The 19631-nt window shown below is 46.4% G+C and overlaps 1 protein-coding gene across 1 annotated transcript; it reads left to right on the forward strand.

Moving 5' to 3' along the window:
- Nucleotides 1–681: 681 nt before the first annotated feature.
- Nucleotides 682–18006, forward strand: LOC131212037 (very long-chain-fatty-acid--CoA ligase bubblegum). The gene is made up of 9 exons (XM_058205758.1): nt 682–1221; nt 9942–10409; nt 10484–10694; nt 15557–15658; nt 15738–16138; nt 16210–16660; nt 16724–16993; nt 17074–17194; nt 17267–18006. Exons 2-9 carry the CDS (start codon nt 10003–10005, stop codon nt 17335–17337), a joined length of 2034 nt encoding a protein of 677 aa, XP_058061741.1. The 5' UTR covers nt 682–1221; nt 9942–10002; the 3' UTR covers nt 17338–18006.
- Nucleotides 18007–19631: the final 1625 nt, after the last annotated feature.

Consider the following 19631-nt stretch of genomic DNA (forward strand, 5'->3'; position numbering starts at 1 on the left):
TAAAACGGGAGTAGGGGTGTAATTAGTGTTATTCAATGTTAATTTATTTGTAGACCGCAATCTTGTACAATCAGAAGCTTAGGATCTCACAGGAACGAGTACTCTGCAAACAAACTACCAAGAACGGTCGGATCATTTTTGATACTAATGTGTTTCACTTCGGCTCGTCTGGAACTTCTCCGTCACCTTATTTCTACCCAAAAAATGTCGATTAAAACCCCGTCGATTGGATGTTGAAACATTAATTTGCCTAATGGGCAGTTTTTGTAAATCGCCGCTAAATAAAGCGAAACTTGAAAACCAGCGTAACGAGGAACGGGACAAAAAGAACGGGTCGAACGACGTGTGTGTCTCAACCAGAAAAGGTCAGCGGTGACTGCGGGGGTCATGGAAGGTGGTTTGCCAATAATCGCAATCGGCTGGCTGAGTTGCACATGCATTTTAGTTGCACTGTTGCAGTGCGTGAGTGGAGCGTTTTCGCGGCCGATCTTGATAAACGTGATTAGTGTCCCCGCACAACGGTAGCAAGACACAACATGGCACAGTTCAAAATGGTCCGCCATGCTGACGCTGCTGCGCGGCAGCAACATTTGTTCGACAATATTTCGCGATGCCGTGTTTGAGTGCGCAGTCGGGCGGCGCCTAGTAGGCTGCGAGTAACAATGGGCCCTTTGTAATTGCAGACCTGGGCACCGCAGCTGGCTTCTAATGAGCGAAGCTCGTGGCTCAGTAGTGACTTGTCTTTTTTTTGCGTGCGCTGTGTACCGCGGCGAGTGTTTGCGGACACCGAAGCGCCCAATTACGGCAGCGAAGGGATGAGTGGTGCGGCAATGTGTAGCAGAGAAGGCGATGACGACAAACGGACGATTAGTGAGTGTGATCGAAAAAGGCTTAACGGTCCCAGCATTCGGGTGTCCACGATCGCCGCGTAGTCGTGCGCGGTAGTCCGCAACAGTCAGCTGTTGGTCCGAAAATCTCCGAAAGTTACTATTCGTCCCGCTGCCTCGTTGTGCACGTGTTTGTGTGTTAAGCAGAATCGGTGTTACTTTAATCGTGCGCGAGTGCTTAGAAAACAGTTCTGTCGAGATGTCTTTCCGTCTGTGAAAAAATCCATCCGTTAGCTTCAAGTGCCCGTTTGGATTACCTTGATCCGTCGCCACCGGTGTGCCGCTAATCTCGAAGGCCACACGAAGATCTGGGTCTGTGCCGTTTAATTTAGAGGTATGAGTGATTGCTCTGCGAGCAAATGACCAGAACGGGTTCGACGATCGGAGTGACCCAACGACTGTTTAAATCGTTCGGAAAAAAGCAAAACTACGTGCATTTAGAATTTTTTATTACCATTTAACATGCGTTCTGTAAAGGCCGCGCGAGGCTCGAGTTTCCGCCGCGGTCGAGGTTCGTGCAGCATCACGCAGCGGTGTGTGCGTGAGTACGGACCAATTTTTGGTGCCGGTCGGATCGCGTTTCTCGCAGGCACACGATTAAACATGTGTATTGCGCGTGTTTCTCAATTTTGTACTCCGCTCTTTTGAGGGCCAAGTTTGATGGAATATCTTAAGCTGCAAAGCAGTTGTTGAAGTGCGTGTCCGAGTGCCCAGTGTTTGGCTGACAACACGTTCCGTTTCGGTTTAATCAATATCTGAAGAGGTTCAAAGCTCAAGGCCTAGACAAACAATGGGCAAACCTGAGCAACAACGTGTTTTTGCTTATCCCGCGCATTAGTAAACGGAATGAATGTTCAACTATTTTTACCTTTCTGCTTGGGTTTTCGATGGATTTGTTTGGTGTGTAGCACGGTGAAGCGTGAAAATTGTGGCGTTTTGCCAAACCACCTTCTAACACCATTTCTTTAGCCTTCGTATGAGCTGTTGCTTTAGCTGATCGCGTGTTTTGAATTATTATCACTGCGATAAATGTGATATTTTTAGGATCGCTTGGTACAAGCAATTTCTTGCGACATTGCTGAGTTTAGACGACATGCTTAGATTCAGCCGTTTCAGATGTTTAAACAGATGTGTCCCTCTGTTCCGAACTGGCTCGTATGACTCGGATCTAGAGTTATGCAATTGATTTGCATAAACAGCATACGTACGTGTAGTTCTTACGTATACATTGACCTCCCAACTAATTCGTTGCAGTCCGAGCACGAAATTCTTCATCGCATGCCTGTGGTTGGTTTGAAGTTTGTTTTTCACGGCATCACGCCATCAGGAGACTGAAAACTCGTCTCGTAAAAGATAACAAGACGAGCCTACAACAGCCCGATAAGACAATACTCATTGTTTCGTGGCGATAAGCAGAAGACCAAACGCAGTACGACTGTCGGGCTGTTTTTAAAAAATTAATGCACCTGATGGTGACGGACGGTGAGATTGCTGTTAATAATTAGGACATGCAGATTTCATGTACTCATGTATTCCTTTTTAACTGGCAATGCCGTTCGGGTTAATTCAGTTATGTCTTGTGAATCGCGGTCAACGCACGTATAATTGCTTCATCGTAATTCAGTAACATTGTAGATGCCCTTCAGAGCGTCTGGCTCGTGGTCTCTACGTGTCGCAGTATGCCGCGTGAGGTCCGGTTTCACGTGGAGTGATAAGGAAACCGTTGGGTTAGAAAATATTGGACCGCTAATCTCTTTCGACCTTTGCACTCGCCAGAAAGATCAAGATCACCTACAGATGGCAATGCGGAATTCAATGAGGGTCACAATGTTACTAATCTACGTTGCTTAAAATGAACAGATTGTTTTTAGGTAGTGTAATGTTGTAAATGAACAGAGTCTTCAAGCTCCAGATCTGAATTCATATTTTCCATTTATTTACCAGTTGTCCGCAGTTTAAATAGTGGTTTACAATTTGTTCTTAACCTGTGTTTCTACGCAAATGCAAAGAAAACCCTGTCACGGAGAGGCAAAATCATTCCGATTATTTTCAGATGAATGGCAACTATTGCAGATCAATATCTCTATAATCACTAGTAACATAACATGTTCTTCACCTATCTGGGGAGCGCCACACGGAGCGCAAACACTCGATGTGACATTTCGGATAAATGCCAAATTTCTTGCGCTTATGTAAAAACGTTTATGCATCAGCGGACACGTAAAAACCGTTTGCAAACGCTTTGTTTACAAAGAGGGGATAATGTAAGTTATTATTTTCTGGTACAGTATCAATATCTAAAAAAACAGAAAACAATATTCTGAAATCAACTAACCTATTCGATTTCTATCTTCTCGGATCAAAAACACGAATGTAAACACGTTTAACATCTCGGTTTTATATTTTAAACCTGCCACACGAAGCGCAAACGATCTGGCGTTTTTACGCTCCGATTTACGCTCCGTATGACCCCCCAGTAAGGGAAATTTGTCGCTTCCTAGTTGTTCTCTCGCATTGAACCCTTAACGCTTGGTCAGCAGTTTTCGGTGCCTTGGTGGCCCGCTTGTCGAGCGATTCTTGCCCCAGTTCGGACCGCGCATTGGTCTTAGCAAACGCATGTATTAGGGCAGGTTATGGGTTTTGGTGGTCGCTGTTTGGGTTGCAAGACCTCATTCCAATCATGTGTTTCATTTCGTTTATTCAATTGTTCGCCGGTGGCTTAACAAATTCGAAATGTGTTATAATTTCGCGGGGTAGCGTAGGAGTGATGTGTGGCTTTACTTGTTTACTACGAGAGGAACCTATTTACTACGAGAGGAACTAATTTAACTTTGAATTTTCATTCAAAATCTTAAATAAAATCCGTTTTTCATCGTAAAAAATATGATAAATAATGCAACCGAAAAAATTAACCCTTGAGAATTAGCCTTACAATATTGGGATTTTAGAGAACCAATGCATTTTCTGTACTATGCCACAAACAGCGATGGATATGAAGGCTGATGAGTGTAGCGTCGTGAAATCGGCGTCAACGACAAACGATGAGCTGGAACAGATGACCTTCATTCTTAGTTCAACTTTCAGCTGATCGTAATGCATATTTGGATACGGAACTCTTGCTGGCCCTTAACACGGTGAATTTCTTATTGGTGCAGAAATTAACGTCAGCTGGAATGATCGGAACTAAGATGAAAGTATCCGTCGCAGGCCATGTGCGCAAGCGCTATCGGCGCCCACGGCGCCCCATTCTCCTAAGGTATGAGCAGGGATGGCCTTAATCGAAATCCTTTCATTTTCTTCGAATGAAGACTGGGTAATGGACATGGATTAAGTAATAGTTTTACATCTTTTTCCGGCTGGAGTTGCCTTTGCAACGTGCACCTTTTTCTAGCACTTGGAATAGCATTTAGAACCTAGGAGAAGTATTTAGTGCGTATGCCATTTCACTGAGAATCCCATAAAGTTCCATCGTACCAGTTAATAAACGATTTCTTCTCCTTATAAACGAAACGATAAAAAAATAGTGTTTGTTGAAGGGCATCGTCATAAATTCTACCCGCCATTGGTTACGTTATTGACAGGCGACGGACGAAAGGGACGAGCGCCCAGAGCGCTGCTGATTAGAATTATCTTTTACTTGACGCTGAGGTGCATGCGTAGTTGATACAGAGGTTATGATTTATTATCTGGGTACGCTCATTATCTACAAGCTGGTCGCGATTGGCTTCGATAGCTTCTTTCGGTGGTCCCGACACCGAGCCTTCGAACGAGTGATAGCGCTAGATAGTTTTCGGTTTTTTAGTAATTGCTTAGGTTTAACTTGTACGACTCACTACGAAAGTGATAAGGATTATTTCTCCAAGTGTCAAAGCAGTCGTCCGATGGATTGAGTTATGGAGCGGCCGTTTCGATTAGCCCTTGCCACTTGTACTCCTGATAACCCGGGAAGTGGAAAGTGATTAGTTAAGCTCTCCGCGAGAATCCGGCTCGCGTATGGAAGTGTAGTGGCGTGTGTGGAGTCTTTTTGGAAAAGTAACTTTGATATCATTCTCCGACAGCAACAGGATCATCATAACCCTTCGATCGAGTTGCTGATGCATTCTACTTTTAATACTGTCTTATCAATCAGTTCGGGTTCGTCTCTGGCTTAGCGCCTATCGACAGAGAGATTACGGCTGCATACAATATTTTTAGTGGAATATTATGAAACGAATCCGAGACTTTCCGACAAATCCGTTGAAGGTGACCTCGATTAAAAATAGCCACTTAATTGAACCCACTCGCTCCGCACTAAGTTTTAAATGTGTGTTTTGGTTTTTGTTTACCTTTTTAATGACTAGCAGAATTTCAAGTATAAATGTGTGCGAAATGCACGAGGTTAGCAAACAGCCGTGGAGTTCCGGTTTTTTTTAAATCAGCGAGCGTAATCCGCGTCCGTTTTAGAGTGTCTATTAGTAATGTATGGCTGTAACAGGTTGAGTTATTTACATCTTGGATTAGTTTTCAACGAACTCAGCTGTTCCGACTGGCTATCGCCCGGATTGTATGTAGTCCAGGTACGGCGACAGACTTACTGCAATCGAACCTCTAGCTTTCCAGCGAGGGTCGTTGTCTCGATCACGGTCCGGTTTGTCAGGGATTCGATCCATCTCCGGGCTACGAGGAAAAGGATCAACATGAACACCGCTCCGTACTCCGGTTAGTGATGTGAACTCTGATGGCGATGCACTGGCAGCGCCGCCTTGCGTTATCAGGAAATGGTTTCGGAGGGCCCACCAATTGGTGATTAGATTAGCCCATTCGAGGGGAGGGCTTCGAGGTACTTCTATTCCGGCTGGGTGCCGGAACATGCCTCGCTTGCCGGGGTCGTGATCGTGATTTGCTTTTCGTGCTGCAATCGAACCGTATTAAACGCTCAGTTCTCTACAAGGTATCGTGGCGTTCGGAGGCGTGCAGCTGAGCTGGCTCGTGTGTGACGGTGTGTGTTTGTGGAGTGCCGAACCGGCTCGTGCCTTTATTGGACTCATTTAGGATTGATTTGGTTTTCTAAACGGAAACTAGCTCAATTTCCCAGTAGAGTTGCCTTGCGAAGTACCTCGGTCTTAGCTGGAAGCTGCCCGTCATTAGTAGAAGGCAGTTTGAGAGTCTCGGTAGGTTGACGATTTGTTATCACAATTACTACTAACAGTCGCACACCGGTTCTCATTTCAAACATATAGTTTTGCACTCATTAATATTATTAGCGCCACGCGTGTTTTAACGAGTTGAATTGATTGGTTTGCTGCTGTGGTTGTATGTGTAGATGCCGCAAGTGAAATGTATTCCTCTGTTTTTTCGTTACGTAACTTTCATCTCGCTCGATGGTCTGATCCTCAGATCAAAGTTCATCGCACTGATAGTGGAGCTCAAATGGCAAAGTGCATCTGGTGGCGTTATATTGATAACGATAGTATAAAGTGACGATCAAGAGATTTACAATTTTGTCTTTCACTGAACATTCTCTGGTTGCGGTTCAAAGCTACTGGACTTAATTTTAAGTGGTGCTCTTCATTCGGGGAATTGTTGAGAACCCAAAAATAGTACATGTGGCAATGTGGAGTATAATACAAACGCAAAAACGAAACAACAACAAACTAGAATGAGAATTACGTGCCCGGACCACCTGATAACCTCAAAAGGTTGTTGATTGCGTTATCAGCACATGCGTTGACACCCAGTTATGCGTTATGCGTTCCCAAATATCGTTCGTTTTCCCTGCTTAACGATTTTTTTACCGAAACCAACAGGTTGTGTTTCGGTCGCCGATCACGCCGATTTGCGGAAAGGTAACGACCAAACCGACCACTTATCGGGTTAGTGGATTTCGGCCGGCAGATTATGATGGGCTATCGATGGTGGATTTCTACATTATATCGGCACGGGCCGGGGTGTCGTATGTTGCGTTTTTGGCAAGTCATGCTGTTTCTGATTGCAATTTCGCTGCTTGCCAGGTTTTCCCCAATCAGATCAAGATTTGTTGCATTCCGTTGGGATCAGCAACTGGTGCTATTGACATGAGTATCAAAATACTCGTTGCTGATTAATTCTTTGTTTTAATGGGATATGTGAAATATTTTCAGAATTATCGAAAGTGCTCGTGTAAATACTTTTCATGTTAAGACAATCGCCCTGTGCCTGAACGTACGTTCGTTTCTGACCCTCCGTTTTATAACTCAATACCGGCTTAAAACAAGGCTCAAGGTTTACTGAGGGGGATTACTATTATCTTTGCGGAAGTGTGTCGACGGCCAATGCGCCTACCATCGTCTGTGGTCAGTGATAAAAAAGGCAAATTTAATGTGCCTGATGATGGATGATTGAATGTTTACTTGTTGCCGGTTGCTTGTACTTTCCGGTCATTCGCGCTGTGACGCAAATGTATAATAAAATGTTTAATTTCAGGTCCGTTGCCAAATAATGCTATCCATTTCGGTTGGACTTTATCTCCAATTGAGCCTTTGGTGCATGACCAGCCCCGGCCGGTTACGGTAGGCCTTCGATTTATCGAAAGTGGTGCGAATATTTTCACCGTCCCTTCGTTGCGCTTATCGCATTATCGTGATTGTCACACAGTGAAGGCTTCGCTCAAATTGCATCGTTAATTGGCTGAACGTGAAATTATGTGTGTTTCCCTTCCGCCTATCCGTTGGTAACCCTCCCTTCATAAAGCCCAGGCTGCTCCCGACCACTGCGGTACTGCTGATCTTCCGTGAGAGAACGATAGCGCCTTCATTGGCGCAACAAATCAATAAATTAATTCTGAATTAACGCTTTCCATTTCAATTTTGTGCAGTGTAAGGTGTCAGCTGATTACGTTATCATGCCCTGAAACGGACGTCATTGGGGGTGATTTTTTCGCCAGTTTGACGAATCGTAATCACCGAAAGCAGACAGTTTCAATTGAGATATTTGCACCACCGGGACCAGTATTTTACATTACTTTGTATCATATTCCTTTTTACATCCATAGTATTTACAACTAGACACTTAGCAATTATCACACCGTCTTTCTCAATTTCGTTCCAATTTTAGTATCCTCCCAATGTCACCGAAAATTCGGCTTGGGCTAGTTTTAATTGCTTTGGTCGAAATATGTTGCTGGCCAATGATCGGTGATTATGAAACCGCTGTACAGGCACGAGTTGGCAGTCAGGGGGACAGTATGGTATCGTTTTTTGTTCCTTTCTCTGCACTGGGAAAAAAAGCCGACTAAACTGCTTCATACAAAATGGATTACACCAAGGAACCGGGCAAAGAAATTTCTCTTCAGCCATCCTCGGGAACCGGGACGCGGACGTCATGGGAAACAGATGTGGTATGCGGATTACTTTGGCCGCACTCTACTCTGCAACGCCATCTATCGCCTCGAGAAGCCCAGGCTGTGCTGCAGAGTGCGATCGGCAAACATCGTTTCGGTTGCCCTTTTTATGCGCCCCTGCAACCTTAACCATGGTGGTCCTTAACCATGGTGATGGTTGTATCATGCCAAAAACGGTTATCCCAACGGAGCTGCAAAGCAACCCCAGCTGTTGGTTCGGCAGATCATGCCCGTGCCGCGGGTTGGTCGGCGGGAAGGGCGAAAGTTTGCGAACTCTCTCCAGTCCGCGCCCGAGATACATGCGGTTCCTGCGGAATCTGTTGGTGCTCATAAATAGGGATTTTACGATTATACAATCTGCTCGGACTGACTGGTTCGCCGTTTTTGGCTGTATGCGACGTTGTGGGTGGCGGAGCGACCTGCTCTTCTGCTTGCATATGCTGCATTTTATCCTGTTTTATCATCTAAAGCAGGGTCCCAAAAAAGCGGGCTTGAGGCTGATCACTCCAGACCACGGGCAATAACGGGCGATAGTTTTTCGGAACTGTCTGTCGGTCCCCGAAGGAACGCTGTGAGTGGGTGGACTACACTGAATCGGGCGCATCGGGCAAAGATAGCCTTCCACAGCCGAGAGCCGCAACAAACTATTAGTCTTGGGTACGTGCCGCTCAGGCGCTAGCGTATGCACCATCGTCGTCGTCAGCGTCATCGTTGTTGTCGTGCCACAGTTTTCGTGTGAAGTATTGAGTCGTTCCGGAAACGGGTAACGAGGGTGTCTTCCATCAGCCTTTCGTTTCCCGTGCCCGCCGACCAGCCTTTCGTGCTTCGCCCACGTTCGGGGGCTCAGATAAAGTATCGCAATGACGGAACTTTCAAGTAGCCGTGTGTGACCCTGCAACGGGGGCCATGGGCCATATGATCTGATGCTCCAAATTTATGACCCTGCAGGCACTGTTGCATATCGCGTGCTGCACTGAGCGCGGCCAGATGCGCTGATTCTGATTACATGTTATCAATCAACCATGCAGCCAGTTGCGTCATGGGTCGTTAAACACTGAAGCTTCTTTTCGTGGTGAATATACGAAACTTGGCTCTAGACACGAGCGCTCGTTAGCTGAGCTTGGACGAAATGGGACACGGCTGAGGATGTGACACTGTGTGGTTCTTACCCTCAAGTAGTACTGCATAAGCATTGGCTAAAAAGGATCGGCTTATACATGGGAAATTATTGTTGAACATTTGTCTAATATGAAGTAAATCCATGTATAGGCAAACACCAACGAGTTGTATGCGGAAAATAAATGAATAATTAAAGTAAATGTGATCACCCATACACTCAATTCCATAGACAATGCCAGCTGGGTGAATCTTCCCCAATTATTTGGCACAAGAACGACTTAATGTTTAGTTTCAATAACTTGAACGTGTAGCCCAAAGTTTTCATCCAAAATACTAATGAAATTTATTGTTCCATGAAAATATGAAGCATTAAATAAATTTCAGCTACTGAACTCCTGTTGAGGTCTCTGAGAAGTAACACTACAAAAGAGGCAAATTTCGATTGAAACTTGTTGTCGCTTAATCTACCCTATTTGAGTTCAAAGTATTGAAACAGTTCTTTACCGTTGATCAGTACATTGAATTAATTAAATGAAATTGCGTTTTTATTAAATGAAATTTCTGTTTCTTTTAAACAGCCAGAAATCCAACGTGCAAACAGGTGGTCCAGTGCTCATCTGAGCCCGGTACGGCTTCAGAATGTCTAGCGAAAGTGCAAATGGCAAACCGGCCGGAGCGCCGACAGGAGGATCGGCGCCTAGCGCCAAGATTGGCCGCGTGCTACCTGCCGACAGCTACATTAGCACAGATCCGGCCGTCCCGGTGAAGCTGCGCCTCGCCAAGGAGGGTCTTGCGGCGCGCGATCCCATCTCTGTGCCGGAACTGATGAACCACACTGTGCGCGACCATCCCGACCACCCGGCCATGATGTACCAGGATGCGCAGAAAAAGTGGCAAACCATCACGTACCGCGAGTACCGTGAGCGTGTCCACCATATGTCGAAGGTGTTTATTAAGCTCGGGCTGGAACCGCACCACACGGTCGCGGTGCTGGCTTTCAACAGCCCCGAGTGGTTCGTGTCGGAACTGTCGGCGATCCATTCTGGGTAAGTTGGTGCGGGCGGTCCTGTACAAGTCGCAAGGCCTGGGCATTGCGCTTATGTTGCGTTGCCAATTTCAGGGGCATCATCACCGGCGTGTATACGACGAACACGGCAGAAGCAGTGCAGCACGTCCTGGAGAGCTCCCGGGCCCAGATCGTCGTGGTGGACGATGCGAAGCAAATGGAGAAAATTTACTCGATCCGCCAGAATTTACCGAATCTGAAGACCGTCATTCAAACGAGGGCACCGTACGCACCATACGTCCAACGGCAGGACGGTTACTATCGCGTAAGTGCCACCAGCTAGTACCCGCAGCGACGCCAGTTGGCAGTTTTTATTTGGTACATTGCAGTGGACCCGCGGTTTCAGTTCGGGCTATCGGCCCTTACACTGGCACGCTTGAGGGGTTGTTGGGCACATGTTGTTCGCCACTATCCGGTGCGGTTCTTTGTGGTAACGCGTGGACAGTAATGGACAGCATTTAGTGGGCATAAGTTGCCAATTATTGCATGTCACATTGCCCTTTTTACAGAGGTTGAAGAGGTTCAAGGAGTCTGTATTTGTTACATTTTTTAAAATTTTATTCAGTATTTTTAACAAATTTTGTGGTCCAACGGTCCAATTGGACTCTGTTTTTAAATGCTCATTTTCCAACCTTTCAAACGATTGGGCAACGCGAAGGAATTGTTTCGTCCTTACCAGCAACCCTATTCTTTGGGCTTCATGGGTTTCTGGGTCCTTATTTGCATTTTTTTCATTTAAATTTTTCATCACCCAGGTGTGACCAAATGACACCGTTTTCCCACCCGTACGCGTTCCTCGGAAAGGCGACGGTGTCGCCGTCCCCATTTCAGGGGGTAGTTTCCCGTTTCATCTTTTATTTCTTGATTGTTGTGTTCCGTTTGGTGCACCCTGTGAAGCTGTTTTCGTCGTGGTGGGGTCGGCCGGCACGGCAGGACGGAATTTCGTGGTAAACATTTCGGCCGTGTCGGATTTCGTAGATAGGTGTTGATGACTCGGTGGCGGCTGCTGCGTGACAGGCCACGGAAATGGGTCAGAAAAATTATTCACTGCCTTTTACACGCCTCGGCGAGGCGGCCCACGTTCTCCGATAGTCAGCCGACACGGAAAACGAACGAGGTGAACGTTAAACGCAGCGAAAACGCCAAATTTGAGGCAGTGTTTCAACGTCGCGTAACGCATTGTTTTTAAGGTTGAATTGGAACTAGACAGAATTATAGCTAGACATTCAACAGGCAGCTTTCAATTCAATTAGAAACATAAGGAAATTATCAGCGAAAGCTTGAGACGGTCGAGTTGCAAAATGCGAAAGTGGGAGTTAAGACTGTGCTGAGCGATGAACGATATCTTTAGAAATAGTTGAAAAGTCAACAAGGCCCGACACGCTTCGATCGGACTCCAGAATCGGAATAGGATCGAAGAAAAAAAAAACTCTGAAACAATGGCCACTATGGGGAATTGGTATGGGGCAGGCAGGCAAGAATCTACGGATTTTCCTAAACTTGTTTGTTTGATTTGCATGTGGTTTGCGACCCTCGATTTGCATTTGCATGTGACCTCTAATACACGCGATTGGGAATATTAAATTAGCCATTTTTCAATAATTTAAGATTTTTGAAAGGACGAAGTTATGTAATAAGCATGACAACTGCTCGAATATCATAGCTAATCGATAATGATCTGCAAATAAGGAAATTAGGATGGAAATCTTATGATGTAATCTTATGCATGTAAATATGTAAATAATCCAAGCTCATATCGATATTGTCTACTTCCTAACGTCCTAAGCATCCTAACAAAGTTAGGCCTCATCAGTGGCTTTTTCACGTCATTTTCTTTGCCAATTCCGTCACTTCTTCCATAAACTATGTGTATATCTTTATGCGTGGCTTTTGACCCTTACGAGTCTAGAATTCTATACTAATTCCCGGCAAAAGCTCAGTTTTTTTGTATCATTCATTTTTTTCTAATCAAAGACAAATCTATTACCATGATGTACAATAAAGGTACATTATCGTTTGAAGACCGTACAAACGAAAGATCAATTCTCGGAATCTACGTAACGCAAGTGGCAAAAACTAGTCATAGTTGACTAATTTTAAGGACATTCAACTAAAATCCTTAAGCATTGAAATCACCTTTTTTGCCATAGTGCATGGGCCCGTCGCCAGTCAGACAACCAGTTTTTCAGACCTGTGCTGTACCGGCGGTTCATTCAGCCCGTACCGAAGGCTGCGGAGCATTAATTTGCAAATTGCCACGTGCTGTTCACACGATGGGGGTTAGATTTCCTGTCTTTAGAATTAGTAAAAGAGATCTGTCAGAAAGCACGCGAAAGCTAAGCGTTGACACTGCAAAACTAGGCAGGCTGCCAACGGTAGCTTTGCGAAGGATCTCCGAAATGGACCGGAGTTCTAAACTGATCGGCACTTTCGTGTTTTGGTTTTGGCACCTTCACGGTCCTATTGTGGCCAGCTATTAGTCAGGAATTACCTTCTGCTTCGTTACCTTCTGTTGTGCGTTCGCTGTCGTTGCATGTAAATAAACTAACAGGCCCGTTCGATGCAACAATGTTATCCATAAGGGCAGATAGTGGGCTGGCCACGGGGCCACGATATGCATATTGACGGAAATCGAGCAACAATTAGTTTGTAGGTCCACGATGCCGAAGATTGCGACACACGGGGGGACCAATAAAAGCACAGCATCATTAATCACGCGACATGACCTAAGCAAACTGGTTTAACCGAAGGCTGGTGGCAACATCTGCCGCTAGACACGGTACTGGGGGAGGCAGCCATTCATGGGCCATTTATGATGGTTCCGGTTTTTGTCTGCCCCACCGACACCCGGTGGGTGGTAACGAAATGGCAGCTGCAGGTCACAACATTAACGATGATAACAGCTGCTACTGTGCGATGTTGACGCATTTTTACTATCCGCAGTGCCATCGACATGGCGTCATGCCGGTAAACCGGTACACCCGGTTCACAGACCTCTGGCCCCAGCCGGGTGAAAAGAAGAAGCAACAAATTCCTGCGGTGTAAAGTTTTCCTTACACACGCTCCTAGGTTCGGGATATGAAATAATAAAAAAAGGTACACGTAACATTATGCTCCGCACACTCCGACACTCCGTGGGATGCCGTCGGGTGGGTGGGTTCCAAGGGTTCCATCCGCTTCCTGCCACGAACACCTTTGCCGCTTGGCATCGGGCTGCGGAGGTCGATATTGTTCGATGGCACGCAGCATCATCATCATCACCAGGACCAGCAACAACAACATCGCCGCCATCATCATCGTAACGGTTACAGTGTTAAAGTACGAACTCCGTGTGCCCGTTTTGTTGGCGAAAAACCGAGAAAAAAAAAATGTCCTCACGACTCCCGGCTCCGGCTACGTTTGTGACATTTTTCATACATTTTCACGCCGCTTTCTGGCGGTTGGGTTTACTGCGACCCGGGCGAACCCGGGCGACCAAGAATCCGTTTAGGAGCGCGCGGAACTGGTTTTTCGGGAAATTCCCACAAAGCGCTTATAGTATATCATAAATAATCGTGCAAAATAAATCATCGCATCCCGATGGCATGGTTCCGCCCTGCTTCCGGGGCCCCGAGCGAGAGCACTGGCAGGCAAATTGTTAGCGATTCATAGCAGCAGTAGCAGCAGACACAGTGCGGCCCGTTGTTCCCGGTGTTGGCATTGCAGAAACTCCACACGTACTTGTCGCTTCGATTCCGTCTTCGTTTCCGCCCTCCGAGATGGAGACGCACGGTTCAAGTGGGTGTACTGTGGCCGTGGCAATCCAATCAAGTTCACATTTCGTCCCGACGTCTGCACGCGGTCCGCCCAAAACCCTCCCGGGCACGCCGTTGCCAGGCAACGACGCGGCTACAAATAGTCAATTTTTCTTTGCACATGATTGATATTCGCTTGAGTGGCGTATCGCACCGTTGCCGGACTGCTCCGATGAAATTACGGTTACCATGACGCTCTGCTGGCCGACCGAACGGACAACAAGTGTACTTGGGCCACTAACTAAAGTATCCTTACGGAGCGCTTGTCTTTGAGGAATATTACTTTCGCCGCATCCCGCAGCTCAGCTCGACGGTTGATAAGTTTGATTTATTGCACTGTATCGTCCAGCCGGTTGGCCGGTTGCTTTCTACGAACGACTTGCACGACTTGGTGGTGGCCACATTTATCCAGTCCTCGCCCAGCTTCTTGTGTCTTTTTAGAGGCCGGTCCAGACAGCAGCTGAATCTCGGCGAGTGTTGTGACGGAACGTTATAAGGAGTGGTCCATTCGTTGACTGAATTCGTCGAAGCAGTTTATAGACTTACGACCGGAAGTAGGGTGTCCGTGCGAAAACGGTCCGTTCCGTAGTTTCATTCAACCCGCGTAGGCTGGCCGTCAACCGCCGGAAATGGACCACGTGTTCCTTTGTCCTAGTCCCGACCTCAATTCGCATAGTTCGCAATAGTTGCAGAACCACAGCTAGCAGCAGTAGGACACCACGCAGACACTGTCGGAGCTCACTCGAGCGGGAATCGTCACGCCGTCACGGAACGCGGAATGAATTCGTACCAGTTCGTGACCTGACTGCAGTCCAACGACCAATAACTGTGGGCCGACTTCTTTCCGGTTTTTAGCTTTGCGTTTCGTTGATTTTTCGCCGTCGATTCGATGTTGGGTTCGGGTTCCTCCCAAGGCGAATCCCTCGGTGGGGCCGGCAAAAGGTTTTCACGCAATTTATTCAATTCGTTTAATGAAAATACTGCCGCTCATTTTATTTCGCTGTATTGGTACCCAGCGAACGGGTTGAAGTTTCGAGCTTTTGACCACAGCATCCCAACGGTCCGGGGACAATTGTTATGGTTTTTGTCATTTGCATTACAATCATCGCCATCATTTGGTGGGACGTGTGATGAAGGCAAATGATACGACGGCTGGGGCGTTCACGTTTCTCTGCTTCATGTTGAAGCTGGGACGTAAACTTTATGTCTCAATAAGAGGCGTGACAAAATGGGTTTAATACTTTCCATATAATATCTCCCTTCTACATGCTACCGCCGCCGATAATCACCGGTGATCGATGGGAATCCCACTAACATCCGTGCTGCTCCGTAGTGGTCGGAACTGGAGGAGATGGATGTCGGAGACGTCGAGGAAGAGTTCAACAATCGCTTAGCCAATATTGCCATCAATCAGTGCTGCTGTCTGGTGTACACGGTAAGAAACATTTCGCCAGATGGTGATTCTAATTCCATTACAGTGATCTCGCTCTTTTTCCCCACGCTCTCCCCGGCAGTCCGGAACGGTCGGTAATCCGAAGGGTGTGATGCTGAGTCACGACAGTCTCACCTGGGACTCGTACACGATCGGCAAGCGACTTCATCAGATCCGGCACGCCGAGGAAGTGCTGGTGTCGTTCCTTCCGCTCAGTCACGTGGCCGCCCAGATGGTGGACATATTCTTGACCCTTCAGTTCGCCTGCACCGTTTACTTCGCCGACAAGGACGCCATGAAGGGTACGCTGCTGAGCACGCTGCAGGAGGCCAAACCCACTCGCATGTTGGGAGTGCCGCGGGTTTACGAGAAGATTCAGGAGAAGATGCTGGCGGTTGGTGCGCAAAGCAGCTCCGCCCGGAAGCTGATCGCCGGGTGGGCCAAAAGCGTTGCGCTGCAGCACCATCTCGACACGATGGAAGGGTACGTTTGGCTGACTGTTGGTGTGTAGTTACGTTTTTACCAATCTCCATTCCGGTGCTCTGTACGCGCAGAAAACCCACCAACACGTGGCAGTATCGCTTGGTACGGAACTATCTGCTGTCGAAGGTAAAGGACGCGCTGGGACTGACGCGCTGCGTTACACTGGCCACGGCGGCCGCTCCGATGGACCGTGAGACTAAGAAGTACTTCATGAGCCTGGACTTGCCGATCAACGAAGCGTTCGGGCTGTCGGAAACGTCCGGGGCACATTCGTTGACCGCTCCGGATAGTTACAACTTCGATACGATCGGCAAACAGCTCGGTGGTCGCGAGACGAAGATTGATCAACAGGACGAGCGGGGCCATGGCGAGATCTGTATGCGGGGACGTCACGTGCTGATGGGCTACATCGGGGAAGAGGGCAAAACCCACGATGCTATCGACGAGGACGGATGGTTCCATTCCGGTGATGTGGGCTACATTGACGAGGCCGGTTTCATTTACATTACTGGCCGCATCAAGGTACGCCATACGCGTCAGTACTATGTGTGATCCCGATTTAATGTTCTGCTTCTAATTCGATAGGAACTGATTATCACGGCCGGTGGTGAAAACATTCCACCGGTCAACGTGGAGAATCTCGTTAAGAATGAGCTTCCGTACGTAAGCAACGCGTTCCTGGTTGGTGATAAACGCAAGTTCCTCACGATGCTGATCACACTGAAGACGCATATGGACCTGGACACCGGGGAACCGAAGGATGAGCTGACACCGGAAACGATCGCCGCGCTGAAGGAGTTGGGCGCCGAGTACAGCACACTTAGTGAAATTCACGCAGCCGGCCCATGCCCGAAGGTTAGTTGTCTCTTCCGGGACAGTTTGGCAAGCAAAGTGCATTTCGTTACATATTTGTTTTTCATTCGCTTTTTTTGTAGGTTCTCAAAGCCATCCAGGCAGGAATTGATCGTGCGAACCTGAAAGCCGCTTCGAATGCGCAAAAAATTCAAAAATTCGCTCTACTTAAAAAAGACTTTTCCGTTCCGGGTGGAGAGCTGGGTAACGAAATATTGGCCTCGCGTTATCGTACGTTTAGAATTTTAATTTTACCATCTTTCCTCTATTCTACAGGCCCTACGTTGAAGATTAAACGTAATGTGGTGGTGGAAGCGAACAAGGACATTATCGAGAAGTTCTACTAAAGTGCTCCCATGTGCTGATCAAGTTATGTCAAGTTTGTCACTTGTTTTGATGTAATTTCCCATCTGATTTAATTACCCTTTACCGTTACGTTTCGTATGCTGTTAAAAAAAGGTTGCATAGACCCAGTTTAGCCTTTTCTCTAATCACCTTTTAGAAGCCATGCCATGTTTGCTCGGAGATCGATGGGACAAGTATGACACTACTTTGTTTAGAACGGTGGCGCGTTGGCAAACAAGTGTCCTCCACCGTAGTCTGAATGTTAGAATTAAGTCTGTTCTGTTAAGGGCTTTCGCGGACAGGTGCTAGTTAATATTTTTGTTGAACGGCTCTGAGTATCATTCCAAAACTTACGTTATTTTTTTTGTGTTTTTCCACTGTTTTGATTATCCTAGAAGTTTGGTGATATTATTTAGAAGGTTTCGCGGCGGATCTAGCAAAAACCCCAACTGCAATTCGGGTAACATTCCGACTATGCAACGTTTGCAAAACGTGGGCCTTCCGCTAACGCTGATATCGAGTACAAAGATTCGACGCATTTGTAGCCATGTTGCATTTAGTGCTTTACATCCTTCGTTCCAACCCGACCACCGTGGGGTGACTGACGATACGTATGGCATGGAATACAAGTTGTTGTAAATAAAAGTATGTGTTTGCTCAGCTGACTGAAATCCCCTTTAGGAAACTTTTTTTGATACGGTTTAGTAATAAAGCCATACACATACTTTCTACAAAAATCGAACCCACTTCATTTATCGGTTTTCTTTACTACAGTTTCGTATGAGTTTTACAATATTTGTCGTTGCTACGTTGTGCAGACCATGGTAAGAAGGTTTGGGTTTGTTCTGTTTGGTTTGTGGATTAACCCTTGCCGACCCCACCCTGCCACCCGAGGCACGGAGTGGGAATCGAACAATGGCCACTAGTTTTCTTTGCCCCGAGGGCACAGGAGCACCGGTCGGAAAGTTCAACGTTAAAGCGGCCCTTTGCCGGGAAATATAAATCGAATTTCCGGGTAGATAAAAATGGAGTATCTTTGTGCGGCTCTGCCCCTTACTGCCCCTCGAAGAAATCCGCCATTGCTACCGGTCTGTGGGAACGGACAACGGTTTGCTTTATCGATCGACCGGAATGGGGTCGATTAATTTGCATTTAATTTTCGGAATCTTGGGCAAGTCCTGCCGTTCTAGCTCTGGCGGCCCCGAAGCCAGTTGAAAGTGTATGGGCGAACAAGGCAGAGGTCTTTGGTCGGTTCAAAGTTGGTAAGCTAATTTTGCATGCCTGAAGCATTGCAGCATTGTTCAGCGTACCCTTGGGTGGGAGAGTGGAGTTCCTTGGGGTAACCGGAGAAAAGACGATTTCCTTTATCTTTTGACCAACCCAATCGGATGTTGGGTATCGTCCGCTCTCGAAAGTTAGACTACAGCATACACCTATTCCGACAAAACTTTCGGGTGAAGAAACGACTCTCAGTGGAACTGGGGAATGCTAACGCAAAGCAGTAATATCTATTGACATCAAATGATTTGCTAAAACGTTCTGGGCAGCCAGATTTCTACTGTGGATATTTTGTATTTTAATATCAATGGCAGAAGATTCTAGTATTCAATCACTCTGGAAATGATTGGAACGCTTGCCTTTCAAGGAGCGTTTCATCATTGCGTTTGAGATGAAATGGGTCCTTCTGTTACGTACCTGGCGAACTATCGCTGGTGGCAAGTGATTAGCGTAATAAATGGGCAATCAAAACTGAAAATGAATAGATATTGGTTAATCATTTCAAATTGTTTGATATAATTATCCAATTCCAATCCAATGATCCAAATTAAATCACTTAAACGATTTGGATTTTTAGCATACTATCGCATGTGAAATACGATAATGATCTTAAGTAATCATCAATAAGTTAATCAATCAATAATGATCAAAAGATCCTGTAGAACAGCAATCATCATAAGAGACGTTGGGGCAATAGATCTGTTTGGAATGCCCTCTATGCAATTCCTGCACGTCAAAAACACGTATTGGTTTGGATCTAGGCACAAATTTTAAAATTATTTTATCAAAAATGATAGAATCCTATGTAACAATAAAAGAGCACGATTTAAAGCAATTCGATCCGTCAAATTTACACCTGACATAGTAACAGGAAAACAAAATCTAACTGGGTCAACTGTACGTTCTAAATCCTTGAGAAATTATTATCCGGTACAAACCAAAACCGGATCATTTCAAAGCATGTGTTTCTTAGGAATGAGGAACAGAAAATCGTTGCAAAGAAACATGCTTTTGTGAC

The sequence above is a fragment of the Anopheles bellator genome, chromosome 2 (assembly GCF_943735745.2).
Source record: "Anopheles bellator chromosome 2, idAnoBellAS_SP24_06.2, whole genome shotgun sequence".
In the NCBI taxonomy this organism is placed as follows: Eukaryota; Metazoa; Arthropoda; class Insecta; order Diptera; family Culicidae; genus Anopheles; species Anopheles bellator.